We start from the raw sequence: 23,070 nt of genomic DNA, 5'->3' as shown, positions 1-23,070 counted from the left end.
GTGAACCAGAGTATAAAACATCTTTGAAGCTGCCAGAGTTGTATAGCAATCGGTAAAATGTCGAAGGAGATTTAAGACCTAGATTCAGTGTTTGTCCTCTATCCCTCTCCTTTCATCTATCCCTGTGCAGATTCTGATGCAAGGCAAGAATCCAGGGGTCTCATGGAAATATACCCTGCCCAAAGTCAAGAGCATAACGCAGACAGTGCCGGGACGACATATCTATACGTGGAAGATGGTGCACTCAGACTGTTCAGTCTCATGTGGTGGAGGTAGACAACTTTCCTAATTTTTCTTCTTCTGGGTCTTTTCAAAACACTATCCTTCTGGCAGTCTTCATCAGAGCAGGAGTGAAATCAGCCATTATTAAGACTGGGCTTTCACAGGAACCTTATTGCTGTAGAAAGCCAATATAAATATCAGGAATGTTAGGTCCTTCTCTGCTGCTCCTTTTTGGTGTGGAGGTGATCTGAGATCTTGAAAAGCTCTAACATGGAACACAAACTATATCAAGTCTTACCAAGATGGAAACCTTTGAGTATAGCACTGGTAGGTGGTTGCATAGCTGGCTGCCTTTGAAAGACCACTGCTGAGGTATTATATTCAGGGTACCACATTTTAAGTATGACTTTGCTAAACTAAAGTCAGTTTAAAGGAGGGTAAGGGATTGAAACCCGTGCTACAAAAGGATGAATGAAGGGCCTGATGAGTGGAGAAGAGAAGGGGCATGAGCCATGATAGTAGTTTTGCTTGGTCCCAGAGGGTAGAACTAGAAATAGTGGGGAGAAGTTGCAGAGGATCAGACCTTGGATTAATATAAGGAAACTCTCATAATTAGAGCCGTATTAAAGTGGAATGGACTGCCTTGGAAGGTAATGAGTTCCCCATCTCTGGAATCTGAATGAGTTCTTGTTGAGGATGATATAGATAGGGTTCCTACTCAGTCATACGTTGGTTTAAATAATCCCTGGGGCCCATTACTGCTCTGAGATTCTATGAGATCAATAGGATTTAGAACTGAGGAACATTTCTTTCAAATTGAGCATAGCATGAGTCAAGATTGGCAGTTTTCCTACACTGTTGGCCTCTATTTTCAGAAGACTATTTAGTACCTCAAGAGATTGGCAAACCATTTTCCCTAGCAAAGTCATCTGTTTCACAACATATTTGCTTTGTTTCATTACCTTTCCCCAGTGGGAATTTCTGACCAGTTTTCAAATCAGGCCTGCAGACTGAAAATTGAAACTAGACAAATATGAAAAATATGAAAATATTCTCTGGGAGAAAAAATGTCTTAGATTAGTTTCAGTTTTCCCCATGGGAGGTATTTCCCTATTACATTTTTGTTCAGAGTTTCCAATTTTAAAAAATGCTGCCAGTGTATTAAAAACCCCTGAAAAACTATGATAAATTTAAAATTGGAACATGTAGTTATTGACTACTTGTGAAACCTCAGGTAAATTCCTTCCTCCTTTCTGGGAGGGAAGGGGGAGAGGGGAAAGAAGCATTTATATAGTACCTACTATGTGCTATATTGACTTTAGCATTGTGCTAAGTGCTTAGTAAGTATTCTCATTTGATCCTCACAACACACCTGCAGGTGCTGTTTTTAATCTCCGTTTAAGAGTTGAAGAAACTGAGGTAGTCAGAGGATAAGTGATTTGCCTAGGGTGACACAGCTAGTAAGTAACTGAGGATTGATTTGAACTAAAGTCTTCCTGACTAGAAAGGACTCTATCCACTGAGCCACCTGACTGCCTCTGCACCTCAGTTTCCTCATCTGTGAAATGAGGAATTAGAACAAAATGATCCCAATGTTCTCTTCCAGTTCTATGTCCCATGCTACACAGCTGTTGATGTTTCTTTTTTTAATTCTCATTTTTCTTTAGGTCACATTATAGTAAAGACCATTTGTTTGCAAGATCATCTGAAGCAAGTGAATTCATCTTTCTGTAGCATAAAGACCAAACCTGTGACCGAACCTCAATTGTGTAATGCCTTTTCCTGCCCTGCATAGTAAGTGTAACCCAGAACTGCCATTGTTGCATGGTGGAAGGGAAAGAGCACTGGATCTGGAGTCAGGATCTGGATTCCAACCCAAGCTTGCCACTGATTTTCTGTGTAATCTTGGACAAGTCCTTTCTACCCTCAGAAACTCATCTAGATCACCTCTAAGGGACTATTCTGAGGTGGTCCTGACTGAGATCAGTCCCTTGATAGTTTAGGTTTGATACCAGACTAGAATAAGATACTCTTATAGGTCATTCAGTAGTAAACAAAAAAAGATCTACTTGGCCCTAGAAGGAGGAGGCTATCCAGGAAGGACAGGTATTAAGGAAACCTCAAGTTGATTCATTTAAGTAATCTCAAATTGCCCATTGTGATCTATCAGCCTGGGAAGCTAGGAGTCTCAGTGGACAGAACACTAACCCTGGTGTCAGGAGGACCTGAGCTCAGGTCCGGCCTCAGACACTTAGTAGCTCTGTGACAATGGGCAAATCACTTAACCCTGACTGCCTCACAAAAAAAAAAGTAGCAGTTTAGCACTTGGGTCATTACTGTTACTCCTTGGCTGGCTCACCTTTTCTCCCTGACTGTGTCATTCAAATAGTAATTGTTTCCCTTTTACCCAAGAACTCTGAGGTTCTTCCCCTCCCAATTTGATTTTTTTTTTTTATTAAAGGAGCCATCCCTTGAGTAATTTAAAGGAACCTATTCATTGAATGGGTGTATCTCACTCAAATTAAGATTGTGATAAGACCTAAGCCTGAAAGGACTAGGGTCTCACATTTCATTCTGGGCCATCTCCAGTCATTCTGATGAATATCATGCCACTGGACCCAGATGGCTCAGGAGAAGAAGGTGAGGTGGGTGACCTTGCACAGCCCTCCCTCACTCAACTCAAAGTCAACTGCAAGTCATGTCACCATCTTGATGTCATGGTCCTCTTTGAGAACGAAGGACAAACACAACAAGTTTATAGCACCCATGGCACTCCTCATGGCTGCTTTTTAACTCAAGTGATAAGGAGCTGATATCAACAATCTGAGTCTTGAGGGTTGTTTCCATACCTTTTAAGGAAAAATGAACCTAGCTCGCACAGAGAGGAGGGGTTGGGATATTGCTCCTTCCATAGGCTTCGACCTTAGATGCCATGTTATGATGTACTAGGTTCTCAGGGCTCTTCCAGACTCATTTCTATGATCTCTCTTTAGACAGGGATGAAAAAGGCTTCTCCCAAAGGTTTATGAGACAAAGTACCTCAAAAATGTGGCATTAGATACTCTTCAACTCATACTCATAGAAAAAGAGCCAAAATATTCTTAGTAAAATACATAGCTCCAGGATTTTAGGGTAGATGTGTTCTATTTCTGCAAATGAGAGGATGAAAGCCAATGAAAAAAGTTAGTATGTAATTCAGAACCACAAATAGCATTGGTGCTTACAAATAAATTACTCTACCACCAAACAATGAACTTTTACTTCTTCAAAAGTAACTGGCATATGGCCACCAAAATAATTTTTCAATTTTGAATTATATTTTTATTTTATTTTCTGGGCATACATCCAACCAAGGATATTTTGCAAAAATATTTCAGTAACTTGATGAATCTATGTTCTCAGCAATGTGCTTCCTCCTTCCTATAGTGTGGATCCCAAACCATCCATGCATTCTCATACTTGGTGATTTTCATCGAGGTCCTCTCATGAATTTTCCATGGATGTTCTAACCAATGCATTAAAGGTCTTCCTCTTTTAAAATTCATGGGTATGAATTAATGCACCCAAAGAGATCAAAGAAGAAGGAAAAATGAGCCCTGTGTTCAATATAGAAATTCTTTTTATGGTAGCAAAGAACTAGAAACTGAGGAGGTACCCATTAATGAGAGTTTAAGCTTTTATAACTCGTACCTGCATTAAGACTTTTGGGACACCCTATATAACACAGTGTGTATAGATAATGTAGTATGTACAGATATAGTGAGAAGTCAAATGTAGTAGTGGCTAGAGAGCTACCCTCAATCTCAGGAAAACCTGGGTTCAAATCCCATCTCATCCACACACTGGCTGCATTTCTCTGTGCAAATCACTCAGTCTTTCAGGGTCTCTATGAAATTCTTTAGGACGCTAAGTGGTAGAGAAAGTTCCTCACAGGAAACTCCCAATAGTAATAACATCACAGGTCTGGTCCAAAAAAGATTATAATGGAGTAGAAAAAGTGCTGGTCTTAGAAGGGAAGGAAATTATGCACCCACTGTGTGCCAGGCACTGTGCTAATAAGCACTTTACAAATATTATCTCATTTGATCCTCACAATAACTCTAAGAAGTAGGTGTTTTTATCCTTAGTTTACAGCTGAGGAAACTGAGTCAGACAGAGGTCAAATGATATGCCCACAGTTACACAACTAGTAAATGTTCTGAGGCCATATTTGAACTCAGGTCTTCCTGACTTCAGGCCTAACACTGTATCCACTGTGCCACCAGCTGCTTCAGACCCTTGTGAGGGAGGTGGTAAAGTGATCTTTTTTGTCTTCCCCTTTAAATATTAGGAAACAAAAGCTCAGAGAGAGGAAATAACTTTAAGGTAGAACATGTCAGCAAAGGAATCTGAGCCCAGGTCTCCTGACTCGAAATCCATCACTTCTTTCCCTAAACCTCTCTAATTCTTTTCTCCTCTTCGCTCAAGAAGGAAGAAGGAACCTGATGGCCAGAGGAGAACTGAGCTGAGATAGCGAAGCTGGGAATATGGAATTGCTAAATGTTCAAGATCCAAATAAGTGAAGAGCCTTTGGATTCTTACTTTAAAGATCCTCACAGGAGGGTTTATCAAGTAGCTATAGGAAGGAAGGAAGGAAGGAAGGAAGGAAGGAAGGAAGGAAGGAAGGAAGGAAGGAAGGAAGGAAGGAAGGAAGGAAGGAAGGAAATGTACACATAACCCAACCTCATTATTAGCATTTTTCCATCATCTCCTTATGTCTACAATCTCTAGACAATGAACAAACAATATTAAACCTTGGTTTGTAGTGTCTTTTGATTCCTGAGGTGTAAAATGCTTATACTAAATATTTAGCCATCAGCTTTCCAAGTCTATACTAGCCAGCTCAGGACACCATGTGCATGGATCCATGTTTCATCAGTGTGGATCCTCCCTTATCCTACTGGTGGTGTCGATTGGAGCCCCTTGTGACTTGGCAAATATTTTCATGAGTTGCCATAGCCAAAATATTTCATCCCCTGATGGCCAACCCTCTGGTGATGACTCTTTGCCTCTTAGCTAGGCTATTCCTCAAATGTTGCTTGACTAGTTGCCAGGCTGGCACTCTGAAGCACTTCCAGTGTGCTAGGGCAATGCAAGTGGAGTTCATGATACACTAATATAGTCTTTGGAAAGCCCAGGATTACTTCCATATCATGAGGACTTGAGCAGACATTCTTCCTCAGAATATGATAGCAATGATTAGCTTTGGAAAGAGCACCAGTGTCAACCCAACTTCTTATAAGCTCGTTGGAAATCCAGGAGGGATTTCCTGGTCATGTTTGGGTTAGGCTGAGGAGACCTTCGTAGTTCCTCAGCTCTGAGATTCATGTGGATCACTGAAGGACACAGCACTGCCTTACAAGAATATTGGTCAAAATACTCTATCAAAATACAATTGGCTTGTATAGAAAAGGGTTCTGCTTGGCCAGAAAGATCAATCCCAGGGAGTTCTCCAACAACAATGTGGCTAAGGGCAATTAGAAAAACTGCTGAAAGAGGCATGTGGTCCTGTCCCTTGAGCCAAGTACCACCTCTAGGCCTTGTCTGTTTCTGGGGATCTGAGTATCCTACTACTGTGTAATTTGCAGTTTGGGTTTCATGGTCTGTAGAGTACTGTCATTTAAAAATTCCTATAGCTAAGTGACTTCATAAGGTTGGGTAGTTTTTTTTTTTTTTTAAAGAACAGCAAGTTCAAACCCTGAATTTTATAGAGGAAGAAACTGAAGTGACATATCTAAAATCACACATTAAATCAGTGGTAAAGGTGAAATCCAAACCAAGGCCTTCTGACTCTAGGTGTAGTGCTCTTTCTATCCTAATCTTCCTTCAAGACTCAACTCTCTCTGTCCCCCTTCCATCTCCCATTCTCCCTCCTTCTCTCCTCTCCTGTCCCATCCTCTCCTCTCTTTTTCTCATCCCTCTCCTCAAATTACCTAATATTGATTTATCTGTATACATGGTATATTGTAGCACCACAACCTTCACCAGTCAGCCACAGGATGTATACCCCTTGATACAGGGATTGTGTCATTGCTATCTCTGAATATCCAGCAACTGGTGCAACAGTGCCTGAGTGGAACTGAATTAACACAAAATTCATATGAGGCCAATTTATATCAAATGATGATTCTGTTGATTCAGTTGAGAGAAAAACTCAGCTGAATCTTTGAAAAGAATTTGCCTTTCCTACCAGGAACACAAATTATGCATCAAAGAGTTACTTGATGATCAAAGGATTAAAGCAAGGGAAGTTAGTTAAATAGATAGCATTTATATGGTGTTTTGAAGTTTGCAAAGCATTTTACAAACATTATCTCATTTTATCTTCACAGCTACCTTGAGAGGTAGATGCTGTTAGTATCCTTATTTTTAGATATTCTCCAGGAATGTATGTGCATATATTTATTGCATACTTGCATATCATGCCTACATATATTTTGGGAAGCCAAGAACTTTGAGGATGACTTGTTTCTTCGCTTATTCTAAATAGCCTCAGAGAGGCACAGAGGAAGGCTATTTTTCTGTTGCCTTTGAGTTGTAAAGATATAGAAACTTTATTTTTAATATAACATTAATGAAAAAAATTATTTTAAATTCTGCTCCCACCCCAATTTTTTTTCCTAGCAGAGGATCTAGAGCTGAAACAGACTTTCAGAAAATCTGGTCTGAACCTTGATGAGCTCATTTCTCTACCTCAGTCATACACAGGAGTGGCCACACCTTAGTCTCACCATTATTCATAATTGTGACACCTTCACGATCTTAGTTTGAACTTTCCCTGTCTGATTAAACTCTCCCTTCCCATCTCTCCCTCTGATGTATGCCTCCTAAACCCATCTTTCATTTTCTCCATAACTTATAGTCTCATCACCATTCTTTGTTCTCACAATCTGTCACCATGGTGATGGCCTCACCTTCTTCCCTTTTGAGTCTTGATCCCACAGTTCAACTATGACTGCAAATTGACCTTTGAATCACAGGTTCATGGATTTTGAGCTGGAAGTGATTTTAAAAGGTCATCTAGTCCACCCCCTTGTCTTATAGATGAGGAAACTGAGGATCCATTGACATAGTTTTTGAGAGCCAAAGTCACATCTGAATCAAGTTCTTTATCTTAGGGTGACAAAAGTTGTTTACTTTGAGAACAGTGTGCACTGTGGGAGCATAACATCAGCCAGAACTCCTCCAGGATCTTTATATATTTGAGAGTATACCTGGTTAGTCTAAGATGACCTCTGCAGTCCCTCCAGCTCTGAGATTCATCTGGAATGCTGAAAAGACACAGCTCTGCCTATGTGACTTGTTCAAGGTTACACACATACCTAAGTAACAGAGGTGGAATTTGAACCCAGGTTCCCCAGGCCCTTTCTCTCTTCTCCTTCAAGTGTTCCTCAGGCCCTGCTAGCATAGCCTCCAATGTCTGCACTGTTCCTTTTTCTGGGCTGATGAATGTCATGAGGGAGTCCCTGGAATCAATTGGTCAACCAGTAAGGACTTGTTAAGCACTTACTATGGGTCAGATACTGTGCTAGGCCTTGACATATAAGACAATGCCCAGTCTCAAGGAGATTACATTCTACTAGACAAGATATTGTATACACATATACAGAGTAGAGGTAGACTTTCATAAAACGTTAACCATCCACAAGTTAAGTATTCCTGCTACAGAGGATTCATTCAATATTTTAGAGGGCTTCCCTTGGATTTTACAATGTTTGTTGGGTGTCGTTATAACACTTTGTTCATATTTGCTGTTGCTACATGCTTGGATCACTTCCTTTTCTGGTCATCCATATTTGTTGAATTAATTAAGTTCTCATGTTAAGGGAGTTTTGTTAAGTTTCTCATAGACTCCATTTCATAATACCCAAATGCCTTTTCCCTTGAAAGTTGGTCCCCAGGTGAATGGAGTTCCTGCAGCCAGTCCTGTGGGGGAGGCCAGCAAAGTCGGCTTATTCAGTGTGTCCAAAAAAGAAGTTTCCAAAAGGAGGAGACTGTAGTACATTCTCGATGTCCCGTGAGCACCCCATCCCAGATCCAAGTCTGTAATAACCATGCCTGTCCCCCAGAATGGAGCCCTGGGCCCTGGTCTCAGGTAAGAAATAAAGCATTTGTTTCCCTATAGTTCTCTCCCACCTCCCGAAGCACCAAGGAGACAGTAAGGAAAGCAGGAAGAAAGAATTGTGTCTAGCTTTGGAGACTTCATTTTGGGATGGAATTAACATATCCAAAGGAGGATTAGGAGCACCATGAAGGTCCAAAATTAGTACTTATCATAAACAGTTGAAGGATATTTAACCTTTTTTTGGTCTTTCTTTTCATGAGTGCATAGCATGGTGCCTGGGTAAATATTTAATTAATATTAGTTGGCTGGCTAACTGACTAGACTAGAGAAGAGAACAGCCATCCTCCTCCTCCTCCTTATCATCATCATCATGTAATAAAAGCACCAATTATCCACTTTTTATACACAAACAAAACTGAAATTGATTGATTGACTGCAAGAGCATTTGTCAGGGCATTCTTCCAAGTAAGAGAGAGTTTAGGGTGTCTTCCAGGTCTGCTAATCTATGTTCTAATATGCTTCCTGACTCTTCTGTTCTGTGGTATTAAAGGAGAAGTGGAGTTGGGGTGAGGGGGAGGATCAGGGTTTGGAACTCAGCTCTGTTACTCACTGATGATGGTTGGCTCTGGAGTAAATCAACTCTTCTCTCTGAGGATCAATTTCCTCATCTGTAAAATGAAAGAGTTTAACAGGATAACCTCTACAATCTTTTCTAGTGCTAAATGCTGTGATTCAGTGAGAGTCCTTTAGCTTACACAGGAAGTTACAAGGAATATGACCTTGGGGAGGATGAAAGTGGGGGATTGTGGCATATCAGGTTCCTGCTTGTTGGAGGGAGGAGGAGATATCTAGTTTGGACTCAGCAGCCAATTTATGAGTCTTTTTGATGTTCCTGAGATCTTAGAGGAATAAAAGGTCAAGAACAAGGGACTCACTAACCTGGAGCAGGCAGTGTGGATTATACTTCAGCCCCCAATTCAAAGAGGAGCTACATTATTAGGTATCTACAATCCTCTTTGATTTCTTGCAATCAGTGAGAAAATGAAAATTTCCAAGTCCGCTTCTTAAAGCACATACTGTTTGAGCTGGAAGGGATCTTAGAGATCTTCTAGTCACAGAATTATAGACCTAAAAGGAACTTCACACACCACCTAGTCCAACCCTCTTATTTTAGAGATGAGGGAAATGGAGGCCTCAGGAAGTTAAGTGACTTCCCCAATGACACATGAGTAATAAATATTAGAGGCAGGATTTGAAGCTATATCCTCTGACTCCAGAGCCAGTGTTCTTTCTACTGTACTACAATGAATCCTTAGTCCTACCCCCTTTTACACAGGGGAAAGCTGAGGTCAGAGAAGGTAAGGGGCTTGCTTGAGGTCAGACAGTGTATCAGTGACAGGGCCATGAATAGAACCCAGATTGTCTGACAATCCAGGACAACTTTTATTATACCAGGTCACCATAGACCTATCTAGGATTCTACGGTGGTATATAGTATAAAGTTAGCTGATTCTCCTACATGATGGTTGGCATTTAAATCAAACTTTGTAGGGCCTGTGAATATTTCAATAAACTTGAACTGTACACATCAATGCAGCATCAGGATATGGTATTGAAAATCAAGGCATTCTTTTGAAAATCCTGGAAATCAGAGATTTTTTATTGACCTATTCCTTCTTGATTTATTAAATCTCATAGACTCATAGACTACCAGAGTAGGAAGAAACCTTAAAAAATAGAGCATATTCAAACCGAATCAACAAGCATTTATTAAGAGCTTATTATGTGCCAGGCATTGTGCTAGATGCAGGGCATGCAATTAAAGGCAAAGGAAACCCCTTACCTTCAAGTGACTCACATTTAAAGGGGGTGAAGCAACATGCAAAAAATTCAACATGAAAAGATACATACAGTGTCAGTGGAAGATCATCTCAGAGTCCCAGGGGAGAAAATACTAGTTGTGGGTGAAGAGGGAGATGAAGCCACTAGAGAAGGCAAGATTTGAGCTGTGTCTTAAAGGAATTCAGGGGAGCTGGGAGGAAGAGATGAGGAGGGAGAGCTTTCCAGGCATGGCCATGGATACAGGAGAAGGAAGGGTCCTGCTGTAACAGATGGGAAGTGCTGTGAGCCTTTACCACTTACAGGCTGTAGAAATGTCAGTCATTAATTACAAAACACAAAAATGACAGAATATAGAATATAAAGAACTGGGAAGGACCTTAGATATCATTTAGTCCATACATCTCAATTTATACAGGAGAAAGTTGAGCTCCTCAAAGCAGGCAGTGACTTAGCCAAGGTCATACAGCTGATAAATGGCAGAGTCAGGTCTGAAGACTAGGTATCCTGACTCCTTAGCCAAGGAGCCATTCACTGACAGGCCCATGGTTTGTGCTTCTTCAGAAAAGAAAACCTCAAAGCTGGAAAAGCTTTCTGTTGGCTTCTTGCCAGCAAGCAGACACCAACATGGACTGTCCCTGCCTTGAGGGATCTCTTGATTTGAATTCTTCTCATTCCCATGGGGGAGGGGCAGGAGATGAAGCTACAGGAGCTTCCAGAGTGGGCTGGAAATCCTCCCCATGTTCTTCTATCCACACTCCCTGATGTCTGATGATTTGGCTTTATTAAGGATATTCCTGCTTTAGTGTCAAAATGGTCAATTTTAGAAAATCACAAGGTCTCAGAAATGTTTCCTAGTCATTTCCCACAGACACCAAATCTAGTGACTGCATTATACAAAGGCCAAAGCTCTAGACTGAGTGCCAGAAGAGCTAGATTCTAGGAGTATCTCTGCTATTATCTTGAGATCACAAAACCTTGGAAATGTCAATATTAAATCTCAGTCAAGAGAAAATGAATTACATTTTCTACTCAATGATTCTGTAAGAAGAATTGAATTTGTTGATTAAGAGACTTTTGTTGGGGGTGGGGTTCCAATTTACTTGGGATTGGGGGGTGCACATATACTGTGATATCCACAGTAGAGTCTGATATGCATTTATTCCTCTTTCCACAGTGTTCCAAGACCTGTGGGCGAGGGGTGAAGAAACGGGATATCTATTGTCAAAGCCCTGCCAAAGGTGATGTCCTACCAGACAACATGTGTGACTCATCCCCAAAGCCAGAACCCCATGAGGGTTGCGTGTTAGGCCGTTGCCCCAGGAATGACCGGCTTCAGTGGGTGGTTTCCTCTTGGAGTGAGGTAGGATCTTGGACTTGCTTTTGATTTCCAGGGAAGGCTTACAGAAGTCCTGTGGACTGGAGGCCTCCATGCCAACTCCCTTCTTTCTTGGCCCAATAAGTGACAGACAGATATTCTTTCTTATCTTCCAGCAATCAGGGTCTTGTTAATCTTACACTTGCTGTTACAATGTCTACTTATACATTCTGCGGCACCTTGTAAAGTGAACATGAGAAGTACTCTAGGCTGGGATTGAGGAGACCTGGGTTCTAGCTCCAGATATGCTGCTTACTAATGGTGTTTGACTCTAAGCAAGTTACCTCCTTTCTTACAACCTGTTTCTTCATCTGAAAAATGATGAGGTTGGCCTAGCTTTTCTTTAAGATGCTGTCTGGCTCAGACATTCCAATTTTTATGGTTCCTTCATTTTATATAAAAATAAATGTACACTATGTATATGTAACATATGTACAGATCAGTATATACAATGTGATTAGATAAGTGCAAGGTGGTTTGCGGGGGCAGGACACTGACAGTTGTGGGGATCAGGAAAGGCTTCAATGCAGAATGTTCTTGAATCTTCCCTTTTTAACATCTGGTAAAATCAAATCATCCCACTTCATTGGGGAAATCAGGAAGTGTTGAGCAGAAAGGTCATTTTCTCATCACCTGCACTTGTCCTCTAGTGCTCAGCATCCTGTGGCCCAGGCATAAAGAAGAGGGTGGTCCAGTGCAGCGAGAAAGGCCTGCCAGGAAAGCTGATGACTTTCCCAGAGCGCAGATGTCGTCATCTTAAGAAACCAGAGGTGGACCTGGAGGAGGCCTGTCACCAAGGAGCTTGCCCTGTGGCCCTGGTAGCCCGATGGTATTCTTCTCCTTGGCAACAGGTAGGTCCCCTTTTTCCACATCTAGTAATACATTCTGCTTGTATATATGATGGTTGGAGGGGCAGCATGGTGGAACAAGAAGGAATTTTATGTTAAAAGATACATATAGGATTGAATCCCAGCTTTGAATCAAGAAGTATTACTATTCGCATTTTATGGATGTGGAACCTGAGGCCCAGAGAGCGGATGAGAGCCCTAGAAGGTAATATGGTTGGTTAGTTGTTGTCTTTCATCTTTGAAGAGGACCAAAATGACATCACCATTGTAAAGTGAAATTTCAGTGTGTCCAACTGTGGCTGATCAGACCAATATGAGCTCAGAATGCTCTACCACAGGTTGGGCACAGATAGTCCGTATGAATATTTGGGGTGGATATCCCAAATTTGCTCATCCTGCATTTACTTTGTGCTGTCTCAATTCTGCTTTGCTCAAAGAGCACAGCACCTTGTCTTATGTGGGCACTCCATGCTGAGCAGTCCTGTGCCAGTGACTCCCATGTTGCACAGTCAAATCCAAAGTTCTGGAGAGAGCACACCCTATACCCCAGAAGGTAATATAGCAAATTAATGGCAGAAGGAGAACTCAAACCCCTTCTCCTAACTGCCAATCTAGAGAGCTTTTCACCTCCTCAGGCTTTCCCAGTTAAATGAGTCCTTCTACTTATAGCAAAGGACTGTTAGAAGCCTGTCAAAGGATTCCTTCCTTCTATCTCAGAATGATCAGAATTCTTCTCTCAGAAATGGTCACACTGACCATATATGTAGCAGATTGAAGGGGAAAGCTATATAGCAAGGTTGGGGATAGCTGAGAGAGGCCTATATCAGAAACTACTATTCAATTAGACACAAAAAAACATTTATTAAGTGCCTATAGTGTTCAAAGCACACCAAGTAGAGCTGTGATGAGGTTTTCATACACCATTAGAAGGGCTCTTAGAGATGATCTAATCCTGGGGTTCTTAACCCATAAGTAGTCTATGAATAGGTTTCAGGTGGTCTGTAAACTTGGATGGGGAAAAAATACATCCTTCTTTCCACTAGCCTCTAACATTTCTTTCAATTATTTAAAAACATTCTTCTGAGAAGGGGCCCATAAGCTTCATCAGACTGCCAGAGAGGTCCACAATACAAAAACAATTAAGAACCCCTACTCTAACCCATCTGCCTTATTTTATAAATGAGGACCCTGAGACCTAGACAATAGAGCTGACTTGCTCATGGTCTCGCAGGGAGTGAGTAGCAAGTCCAGCCTTCAGTGCCAGTTCTCCTGATTCCCAGGCCAGGGCTAATGGGTTCCTAGAACAAAAGAAGGTCAGAGCTGCAAAGGATCTTAGAGAATACCTGGTTTAATCTCTGCACTGGAATGAAGAAGAGACAGACTTAGAGCCACCTCCTGTTGTCCAGGTGTAGAGTAAGGCATCTATAGATGTTGGAGGAGGGCCTTCTCAGGGATGGTAGAAAGAGCAGCTGTGGTTGAAAATGAGAGCTGATGGTCTGGGCACCACATCACCTACTCAGCTTTGGGGCACCCTTGCTTTTTCTCAATGAGGAGTCAGGCTGTTGCATGTACAAGGATTACCTGGAATTTTTTAATCCTGTGTGATTGATTACTGGTTGTGCCTCCAGTTGTCTCTACATTCCTGAAAACAGCTTTGGTGCTACTTAGCATCTATAAGTCACATCCCTCCAGACAACAGACATGATGCATTTGGCCAAGACATTTAAGATTTGATCTTTTCATTTAGTGTTAGAATAGACAGAAGCTGTCTACCTAACCACCTCATCTAACTGATGGAGAAATGCAACTCAAGGGAAAATGACTTGGCGGAAGTCATATAATTGTTAAGGAACAGGACTAGGCTTTTAATCTAGGTTTTTTTGTTAAATGAAATCCAGTGTTCTTTTTGTTATGCTACACTACTTGTGGAATTAATCATAAAATATATATATATATATATATATATATATATATATAAATAATTATATATATTTACATAAATATAAATTATATATAGAGATGAATCATAAATCTTTGAAAAAAATCTCTATAGAACAAGAGTAATGAGAGAGATATGCCTAGCTATTATAAAATTTCTCATATAAATACATCCTTATTTATCCTCTTCTCTTTCTCTTTCTTCTTCTTCACCACCTCTTAGTCCTTCAAGAGTCTATCGTGTGAGGAGGCCTATGGCCCAATGATAGAACGGGAAATGCAATGTACTAGGCCAGGCCGAGGTGTACAAAAATAAATGAGAACTCACACTAGGCAAGTAATTTCCCTTCTTGACAACCCAGTTTCTCTATAAAATGAAGGGGCTGGACCTCATCATCCCTAAGGTCCTATCCATTTATATTGTAGATTATAAATTTGTATTCTAAAAGCCCTTAAAGCTCTTGACAGTTTATGTTTTAAGAGCATGTCTTTCAGTTCCTAAAATGTTGTCTTTTATGTACTGAAGGTCCTACCATTTCTGACCCTCCATGTTCCAAGGGTCTGTCCTGCTCATGGTTTAATGTATCAAAAGATGGACAAGCTCAGAACCTGAGGGTTTAAATAAACAATCCATTTAATAAAAACAAATTCAACTGCCCTCAGGTAAAAATGGTTTCCAAGGCAGTTAAAAAGCAGGTCACAAGAAGATAAAAGCAGATAAAAACCCTGGCAAGGAGGTTAAGAGCTATGAACAGGGAAATTCTCTGTAGTCTCCAGAATTCATTGCCAGAACGTTAGAGCCTTTATATCCTACTTGACAAAAGGGCCCACACAGCTAGGCCCTAAATCAACCCATATGAGGACAAAGTTAATTCAAACTGCTCTGAGTTTGCACCATAACTTCTTTGCCCTGTCCTGGCCAGGATTGAAGGAGTTTGGGAAATTAATTCAGGTCTCCCTGTTTCCTCCAGCATAATGGCCTGCAGTAGGACTCTTTCAGCTCTAAACTTTTATTTTCTATGGCCTTTGCAGCTTTGATGTTTTCAGCATTCCAGAAATTTCTCCTTCTCCCCTTCCTCCTCCTCTTCTTTCTTTTTCCTTCTCTCCCTCCTTCTCCTCTTCTTTCTCCCTCTTCTTTGTCTCTTTTTCCTTATCATCTTCCTCCTGCTAATCATCCAAGAGACCATCATTTAACCCCTACTGACTTTGTGCTTGTTCCCCCTCCTGCAGTGCACAGTAACATGTGGCGGTGGTCTACAGACTCGAACAGTGCAGTGTCTTCTGCAAGGTCGGCCTACAGTCAGTTGTCTGGTTCACCAAAAGCCATCAGCAGTCAGAGCCTGTAACACAAATTTTTGCCCTCTACCTATGAAGAGAGGTAACAACCCCTGCACTTGAATTAGGTTTTGTTCATTCTAGAAGAAAATATTTCTTAGGATAATTTGGTTTGTATCAATATGGCGTAAAATTTTGTTAACCTCTTTAAACCTTTCCCTTTCTTCATCCATCAAACATTAAGCATGTATTATATGTGTGTGGTAGGCAGTCTGGGGGATACAAAAATAATTTAGACCTCAACTCTGCCTTTACAGATCTTATGACAAAATTAATACAACAATACAGAAGCAACTATTATAAAAACTAAAACCTGTTAAAGACCTTAACTTGAAAAGTCTGAGTCCTTCACTGCATCCTGGGCCATCTCCAGGCATCATGATGCTGGACACAAATGGCTCTGGAGGAGAAAGTGAGGCTGGTGCCTTTGCACAGCCCTCCCTTACTCAAATCCAATTCACACCTGCCATGTAGTAGGCACTTAAAAGTTCTTGTTTAATGAATGAATAAATAAGATAAGTTAAAATAATCACAGATCCCAGATTTGGAAAGTACCTCTGACACTCTCTTGGCTACTCTGTATCTGCATATCTGCCCTCTTTGCATCCTATCAGACAAGTGCCCCTTTAAGTTCTGCTTAAAAGCTTCTAATGGTGAGGCGTGTTCATTACCCACACAAGCAGCCTAGTCCCATGATAGTAATCATAGAGATGATGATAATGATGATAGCATCAAGGATAGCTGGCATTCATATAGCACCTACCATGTGCTAGTGCTTTGCTAAGAGCTTTACAGAAATCTCATTTGATCGTTATGCCAACCCTGGGATGTAGGTGCTGTCATTATCCCCATTTTACAGTTAAGGAAACTGAGACAAACAGAGGTGAAGTCATTTCCCCAAGGTTGCACAGTTAGTAAATTATTGAGATAGGATTTGAACCTGCGTCTTCCTGACCCCAGACCCAGTTCTCTATTTACCATGACAGCAGATAGATGGAAAGGGAGAGGGCTGGGGATTCCAGGCATGAGGGGAAAGGGAGTATGAAAAAGGGAAAGGACAGAGCAAGGTAACAGTGACTAGCAGTCCAATTTGATTGGAGCAGAGAATATAAGACAGTGAGCCAAGGTGAGATAAGACTGACTGAAAAGTCAGAAGGTACAAAGTTATAGAGAACTTTGGATAGAGGACAATGTTAAGTCATATTCTTATAAGTGCTTTAAGGTTTAAAGATTGCTTTCCTTCTGCCTTAAAACCCTTAAACTTTTCTTTGTCCTCACTACGCACTCCTTGCTCTCAGCCCCTTAGTTCTATTCCAGGACATTACCCCTGCGATAGCTACTGTCTCCTCCCTTCATGAACTACTTCAGCTCTACACTGTTCTCAGCTCGGAAGTCTCTTGACCCCTTATCCTATGGAAGATCTTACTCCATCAAGAACATACTTAAATTCCTCCTACCAAACACCACTTTTGCTTACTCCTGTATGGAGTTAGAGAAAATCATGAAAACCATGCTGACCCAATCCATTACAAATTTATACCACATATTCTCAACTGGGACTTTACTGAAGGAAGGAAATACATCCACACCCCTCTAATCAATTCTCTAGTCCATCTAGTGGCTATTACAAACTTTTTCATCCCTCCTCGTAGCACTTCTCTCCTCCCTCTCAACTGTGTATCTTACCTTATAATTCCTGGGGAAAAAACTGAGGCTACTCACTTAGAGTTTCCTCTTCCCTCCCCATTTCACATGACTCCGACACATTCTCTTACTATCTCCTCCTTCGATGCAGTTACCCTTCTCCTTGCCAAGGAAAATCCTTTCATGTGTCCTTGATCCCATTCCATCCAGTTTTCTCCAGCAGACTGCTCTTTCTATTATTCCTACTCTCACTAATTTTCAATTTCTCCCTCTCTACTGGATGCTTTCCTGTTGCGCATAAACATGCCCATGTTTTCTCCTTCCTTCAAAACCCCTCACTTGATCTGACCTAGCCTTGGAGAACTCAGAGTTTCTTCTTTACTATGAAGTGGCACAAAAGGAAGACTGATCACAGCTTTCATTGTCTAGTGCCACAAATATCCAAATACCTTTATTACCCTGGGGAAGTGAGCTCAGTGCAAAGGCCAGTGATGCTGCATCATATGGTATATAAGACAAGAAAAGTAAGAAACAGTCAAGTTGTAAAGGGCTTGAAAAATCGTCAGAGCCCTCAGAACTTAGAACACAATGCATCAGAGATAGTGAGAACGTCAGAGAATAGAACATTCACAGCTGAAAGAGAGCTTAGATAAGAGAAGACAAGAAATAGTGATCTGATAGGAGAGATAACACATCTTGGAACTTACACCATCAAAGGTGGAAGGGACCTTGAATGTCACAGCTGAGAGAAACCTTAGAACATAGAATGAAAGGGACCTCAGTCATCATCTATCTCAAGTCCATGCAGCAAATCTATGGCAGAGGTGAGATTGTAATCCAGTAATTCTGCTTCTCAATACAGAAATATTTCCAATAGAACACAGTTGCCGAGAGAGAGAGAGAGAGAGAGAGAGAGAGAGAGAGAGAGAGAGAGAGAGAGAGAGAGAGACAGAGACAGAGACAGAGAGACAGAGAGACAGAGAGAGAGAGAGACAGAGAGAGAGAGAGAGAGAGAGAGAGAGAGAGAGAGAGAGAGAGAGAGAGAGAGAGAGAGAGAGAGAGAGAGAGATATGGATGGAGATGTTGGGGACCACAGTCAAAAATAGGTCCCAATGATTACAGGTACAAGTTTGGCTCTTAGGGGAGTGACCAGAGACCCCTGGCAATAGTTTGACTGAGATTTTTCTCTTTTTAGATGAGCCACCTTGTGTGGATTTCTTCAGCTGGTGCCATCTGGTTCCACAACATGGTGTCTGCAACCACAAGTTTTACGGCAAACAGTGCTGCAAGTCATGCTCGAGGAAGAATCGGTGATGATGATGATAACAATTCCTATTTCTCTAGTGCTTTAAGGTTTACAAGTGCTTTGCCCAAACAGCTCTGTGAGGTAGGTAGTGCAAGAATTTTTATCCCTATTTCAGAGAAGGAGAATCTATGGCCTGGAGGAAAAGAGGAGACTTGACTTTGGTCAAGTCACAAGACTAGCAGACTCAAACCCACATCATCTGGCTCCAGATTCATTATTCTTACTATGACACCATTCTGCCTATCAAAAAAATTTTTAAATGCCTCTTGGAGATTAGGGTGGGATCGGTCTCCCCTTTTACCCACAGTGGACATCTCTATCCTGAGTCACTCATAGTACTCACAAGCAAGTGGAGAACTGGGCTGTAGGAGTGTGGCTACAGTGAAGTGCTTAAGGGACAGAAAATTGTTTGTGTTGATAAACCATGCCCACTTCAGAGCCCTTGGACATGAGACACCATGATGGATCCCCTCTCATGAAATCCTTTCAACCTGAGCTGTCTTTTGGAACATACGGCCCCATCAGACCAAGATGTGCTGAGTTACTGAGCAGAACCCAGACATTTAACCATTTCTATAACTGTCAAAAGGGTACATTAAGTCAACTGAGAAACCTCTTCTCCTTGTAGATTCACTAAGTCATAGATAGAGCTCAGATTTGAAATGGCTCTCAGCTGTCAGGTAGTCCCCCCCTACCTGAACAGAAATTCACACTACAGTTTTCCCCACAGATGGTTATCCAACATCCGCTTGGAAGACTTCCAGCAATGGGGAGCTCACTACCTCCTAAAACAGCATCTTCCACTTTGGGGCAGTTCTAAATTGTCAGAAAGTTCTTCCTTCCATCAAGCTTAAATCTGTCTTGATGCATCTTATACTAATTGCTTTGAGGCTAAGGAGAACGAGCCCAACCCCTCTTCCACGTGACTGCCCTTCAGATACTTGAAAACAGCAATCAGGTGTCATCTTTTCTTCCTCCTCCATTCCTCCAGGAGATCTTGGGATAGCTTGGTCTCCAGGCCCCCTCTCCACCTTTGGAGAGTGCTCTGTGCTCCGCTTGTCACTATTCTTCCTAAAGTGTGGTACCCAGGGTTGGACACACTATTCCAGATGTTGTTGGATCAAGGTGGACTCCAGCCCTTTTGTTTTGTAGCTGAGAAAACTCAGGTGAAAGGGTTTGTTCAAGATCCCAAGTGAGTGTCAGAACCAAGACAACCTTCTGCTAGAAAAAGAATCCTTTGATTCCTCAGCCTGAGACTTGGTCAGGACTTTATGGGCCCTGTATATGAGACTTCTAACTGGGGTCAGGAAAACATCCCAATCACAGAACTGCATAAGGGACCTATTACATGTCTTAGGGCTTCCTGTTGGACTGTCTGGGTGGTTTTGGAGCATATATCCTGCCTATTTCAAGGCTCAAATATGCTAACAATAATCTGGGAAGCATTTTCTAAAAAAGTTGTGGAAACAAGGTATGTAGACCATTTAGGACAATCGGTCGATTAAACTTTGCACTTTGAATAACTTATAAATTGCAAGCCTTCACTGCCCATCCCCCCACCCCCTGGCTCCATGTCATCTCAAGATAGTTCTGCATTCAAAACAATTAAATTCATCATTTATTAAGCACCTTCTAAATGGGAACCCTGGCTCAACACTGAGGAAGACAGCAAGTGAAGTCACGGAATCATATCATGATTAATTAGAAGGGACCTTAGAGTCAGTCTAGTACAGTCACCTGCACAAAGCATGGCTGCCCTTGGCAGCCTCCCCAGAAGGGTCATTTGGTCTCTATTTGGCAGCTTCAAGTGACTGGGAACCCACTACCTCACAAGTGCATTCCCATTTCTGCATAGCTCTTATCGTTAGGAAATTTTTACTTATATAATGGGCCAAAATCTGCCTCTTCCATCTATTGATCCCAGCTATGCCTGACCCCTCTCAAACCTTCTAAACTTTAGAGGAACACAGAAGAAATATAATCCCTCCTACACAGGATTATTCTTTAAATAAGGTTATATTTATTTATTCCCGGAAACGACTTTAGTGATCATCTAGTTCAACTCCATCATTTTATAAAGGATCAAATGAAGCCCACGCAGTCAAGTAACTTGACCAAGGTCAAATAGTTAATAAGTAGCAGGGCTGGGGTTCAGACTCAGGTGCTTTGAGTAAAAATCTAGCACTCTTTCCTCTATGTCTTCCCCCGACAGTCTCTATCCTTAAGAAGTTTGCAGTCCAATAGTTTAATAGTAAACTTTTCCTACCTGTAGACGAACATTCTGAGCAATGAGAGCTATAGAAATTTTAAATACAAGAGTACTAGCCGTTGTGGAGATTATGGTCTAGGAGGGACATATTCAATTCAGAATCCTGAAATATCAGAACTGAAAGGGACCTCAGAACCGTTTAGTCATGAGTACATGGATCCCCTCCAGCTCTCATCTGAGGCAGCCCATGCCACTTTTGAAAAGCTCTGGTTAAGATTTTTTTTTTTTCTTAAATGCAGCTTAAGCCTGCCTCCCTATAACTTCTACCCATTTTTCTTGGTTCTGTCTTTTTTGACCAACCGTCATGAATCTAGTCTATCTTCCACATAACAGCCCTTCAATATCAGATACTTGAAGATAGCTATGTCCTCCCTTGTCTTCCCTTCTCTAGCTTAAATATTTCCAGTTCCTCCTCCAACTGGTGTTCATGTGCTATGGTCTTAAGGCCCCCTAATTTGAGTTGAATTCAGCTTATTTAACAGTATACTTACTCTGCAAGCACTTACATTTAAATAAATGAATGTCAACAGGGAAAATATTCCAATTTTTAACATTCCCCTACAAGACTGTACTACCTATACCCAGGATTCCACAGGTCCAGGGTCTTCTTCAGAGGATTCTATTTAGGGCTGAATTCAATTTCAGATTAATTTAGCAAAAATTTAGTTAGTAATCTCTTTTACCCAGAGGACTGGGTTTGGTGCTTGATGATACAAACTTTAGATATATGTTTTTATTTGTCTGTTTGTTTTGCCATGGGGTGCTTCTCTCCCATCAAAGGTCCCAACCCCCTCCACACCTCTGGTTTTATATGTCCCTGTGGCCAAGAAATCCATTCCTTGGTGGCCAAACCCACTACTAATGAGTCCTTCAGAAGTGAGCTAGACAGTCTGTCATTTGCTACTACCTGATGCCTCTCCAGTTCTGTGGTACCTTCCAGGGCTTGCCAATCCAAATTGGCAAGTTGGCAAGTGAGCTATCACCTCCTTGCCAGGAGGAGATATCCATGTTAGAGGAAACTTTGATGGAGAGGCTATTCTTAAAATAGTCTTCAATTGGAAGCACATCAGCCCATTTGCCTAAACCAATGAAGCAGGCAAGCCTGTGTCCGTCTGTAATTTTTGGAGGTTTTGTTCAAAGGATGTGTGTTTATGTTGTTCCACTTAATCCCACAATTTTTTTTTAAAATGAATGTTGCCTCAGTTCTCTGCCTCAAAAGCATCAATTCAAATAAAGACTGGCTAGTTCAATATTGCCAGCTAGACAGTGGTCACTTAAAATGAACAGTTCCCTTTGTAACTCTCCAAATGGGAGCTGGGTTTGGGGTTTGTTTTTTTTTTCATATTATCCAAGAAATGATAATTATCTCCTTGACTTGATTTGAAGTACAAATGATTATATTATTTAAAAACAAAAGCAACATATGTTGTATTTCTCCCCTATCCCCAGTAAAATTGTTTTCATAATTACTATTTTATTACTTGATGTAAAAAAATAATTTATTAACTCATAACCTGTCCTATGTTTGCACTTACTTCCTAAAGTGGGTGATGCTAATTAATTAGAAAGAGAAATGTTGAATCAAACTATGTTATGGAATGAAAAAATCAACATATAGACCTGGTATTTAATTCTTCTGTAAGTTTAACAATAAAGGACACTGTTTTGTTATATTGGAATCTTGTTAAAGTTATTTGAATAGTCAAGGATACACCTACATCAAGGATAAAGGAGACAGGTCAGTACTACCTACAAGTTCAATAGGTTCATAGAGGTAGCCATGTGAAGAAAACTCTGGACTAACAGTGAAGAGATCTGGTTTAATTTCTATTAATTGGAAGTGTGATCTTGGGTCTATCTTGGCCTTACATTCTCCCTCTATTATATGAGAAGTTTGGAATAGAAGATCTCTAAGTTTTCTTGTATTTCTAGATCCTATAATCCTACTTGCATTTAAATTGTTTGCTTGTAAAAAAGGGGAAATGGTCCCTGTATTTTGTAGGCTTTCTCTGGGGGGACTTTGCTACATCACTGGAATGTTCACCAACCTATCAAAAAAGGCATCATCACTTCCTTCAAGTACTTCATGTCATGTACAAGTAATGATGAATTTAAAGGACCTAGAGCTCAATGAGACCTTGAAGACCATCCAGTTCAAATGTCTCATTTTACAGAAGAGGAAACTGA

General features: G+C 41.1%; 1 protein-coding gene across 2 annotated transcripts in view; it reads left to right on the top strand.

Moving 5' to 3' along the window:
- The window catches only part of ADAMTS18 (ADAM metallopeptidase with thrombospondin type 1 motif 18), a 203,419-nt gene extending 180,857 nt beyond the window's left edge, over window positions 1–22,562 (top strand). For both annotated transcript variants that reach the window (XM_072635876.1, XM_072635877.1), the window contains 7 exons: window positions 131–272; window positions 1,890–2,016; window positions 8,152–8,356; window positions 11,343–11,528; window positions 12,194–12,394; window positions 15,560–15,707; window positions 18,504–22,562. In XM_072635876.1, coding sequence (XP_072491977.1) covers window positions 131–272; window positions 1,890–2,016; window positions 8,152–8,356; window positions 11,343–11,528; window positions 12,194–12,394; window positions 15,560–15,707; window positions 18,504–18,622 — 1,128 coding nt within the window. In that variant the 3' untranslated portion in view covers window positions 18,623–22,562. The remainder of the gene's footprint in view (window positions 1–130; window positions 273–1,889; window positions 2,017–8,151; window positions 8,357–11,342; window positions 11,529–12,193; window positions 12,395–15,559; window positions 15,708–18,503) is intronic.
- The last annotated feature ends 508 nt before the right edge of the window (window positions 22,563–23,070 follow it).

The sequence above is a fragment of the Notamacropus eugenii genome, chromosome 1 (assembly GCF_028372415.1).
Source record: "Notamacropus eugenii isolate mMacEug1 chromosome 1, mMacEug1.pri_v2, whole genome shotgun sequence".
Classification (NCBI taxonomy): Eukaryota; Metazoa; Chordata; class Mammalia; order Diprotodontia; family Macropodidae; genus Notamacropus; species Notamacropus eugenii.
Note: the sequence above shows the minus strand (reverse complement) of the source record. Positions and strands in the feature narration are given on the sequence as shown.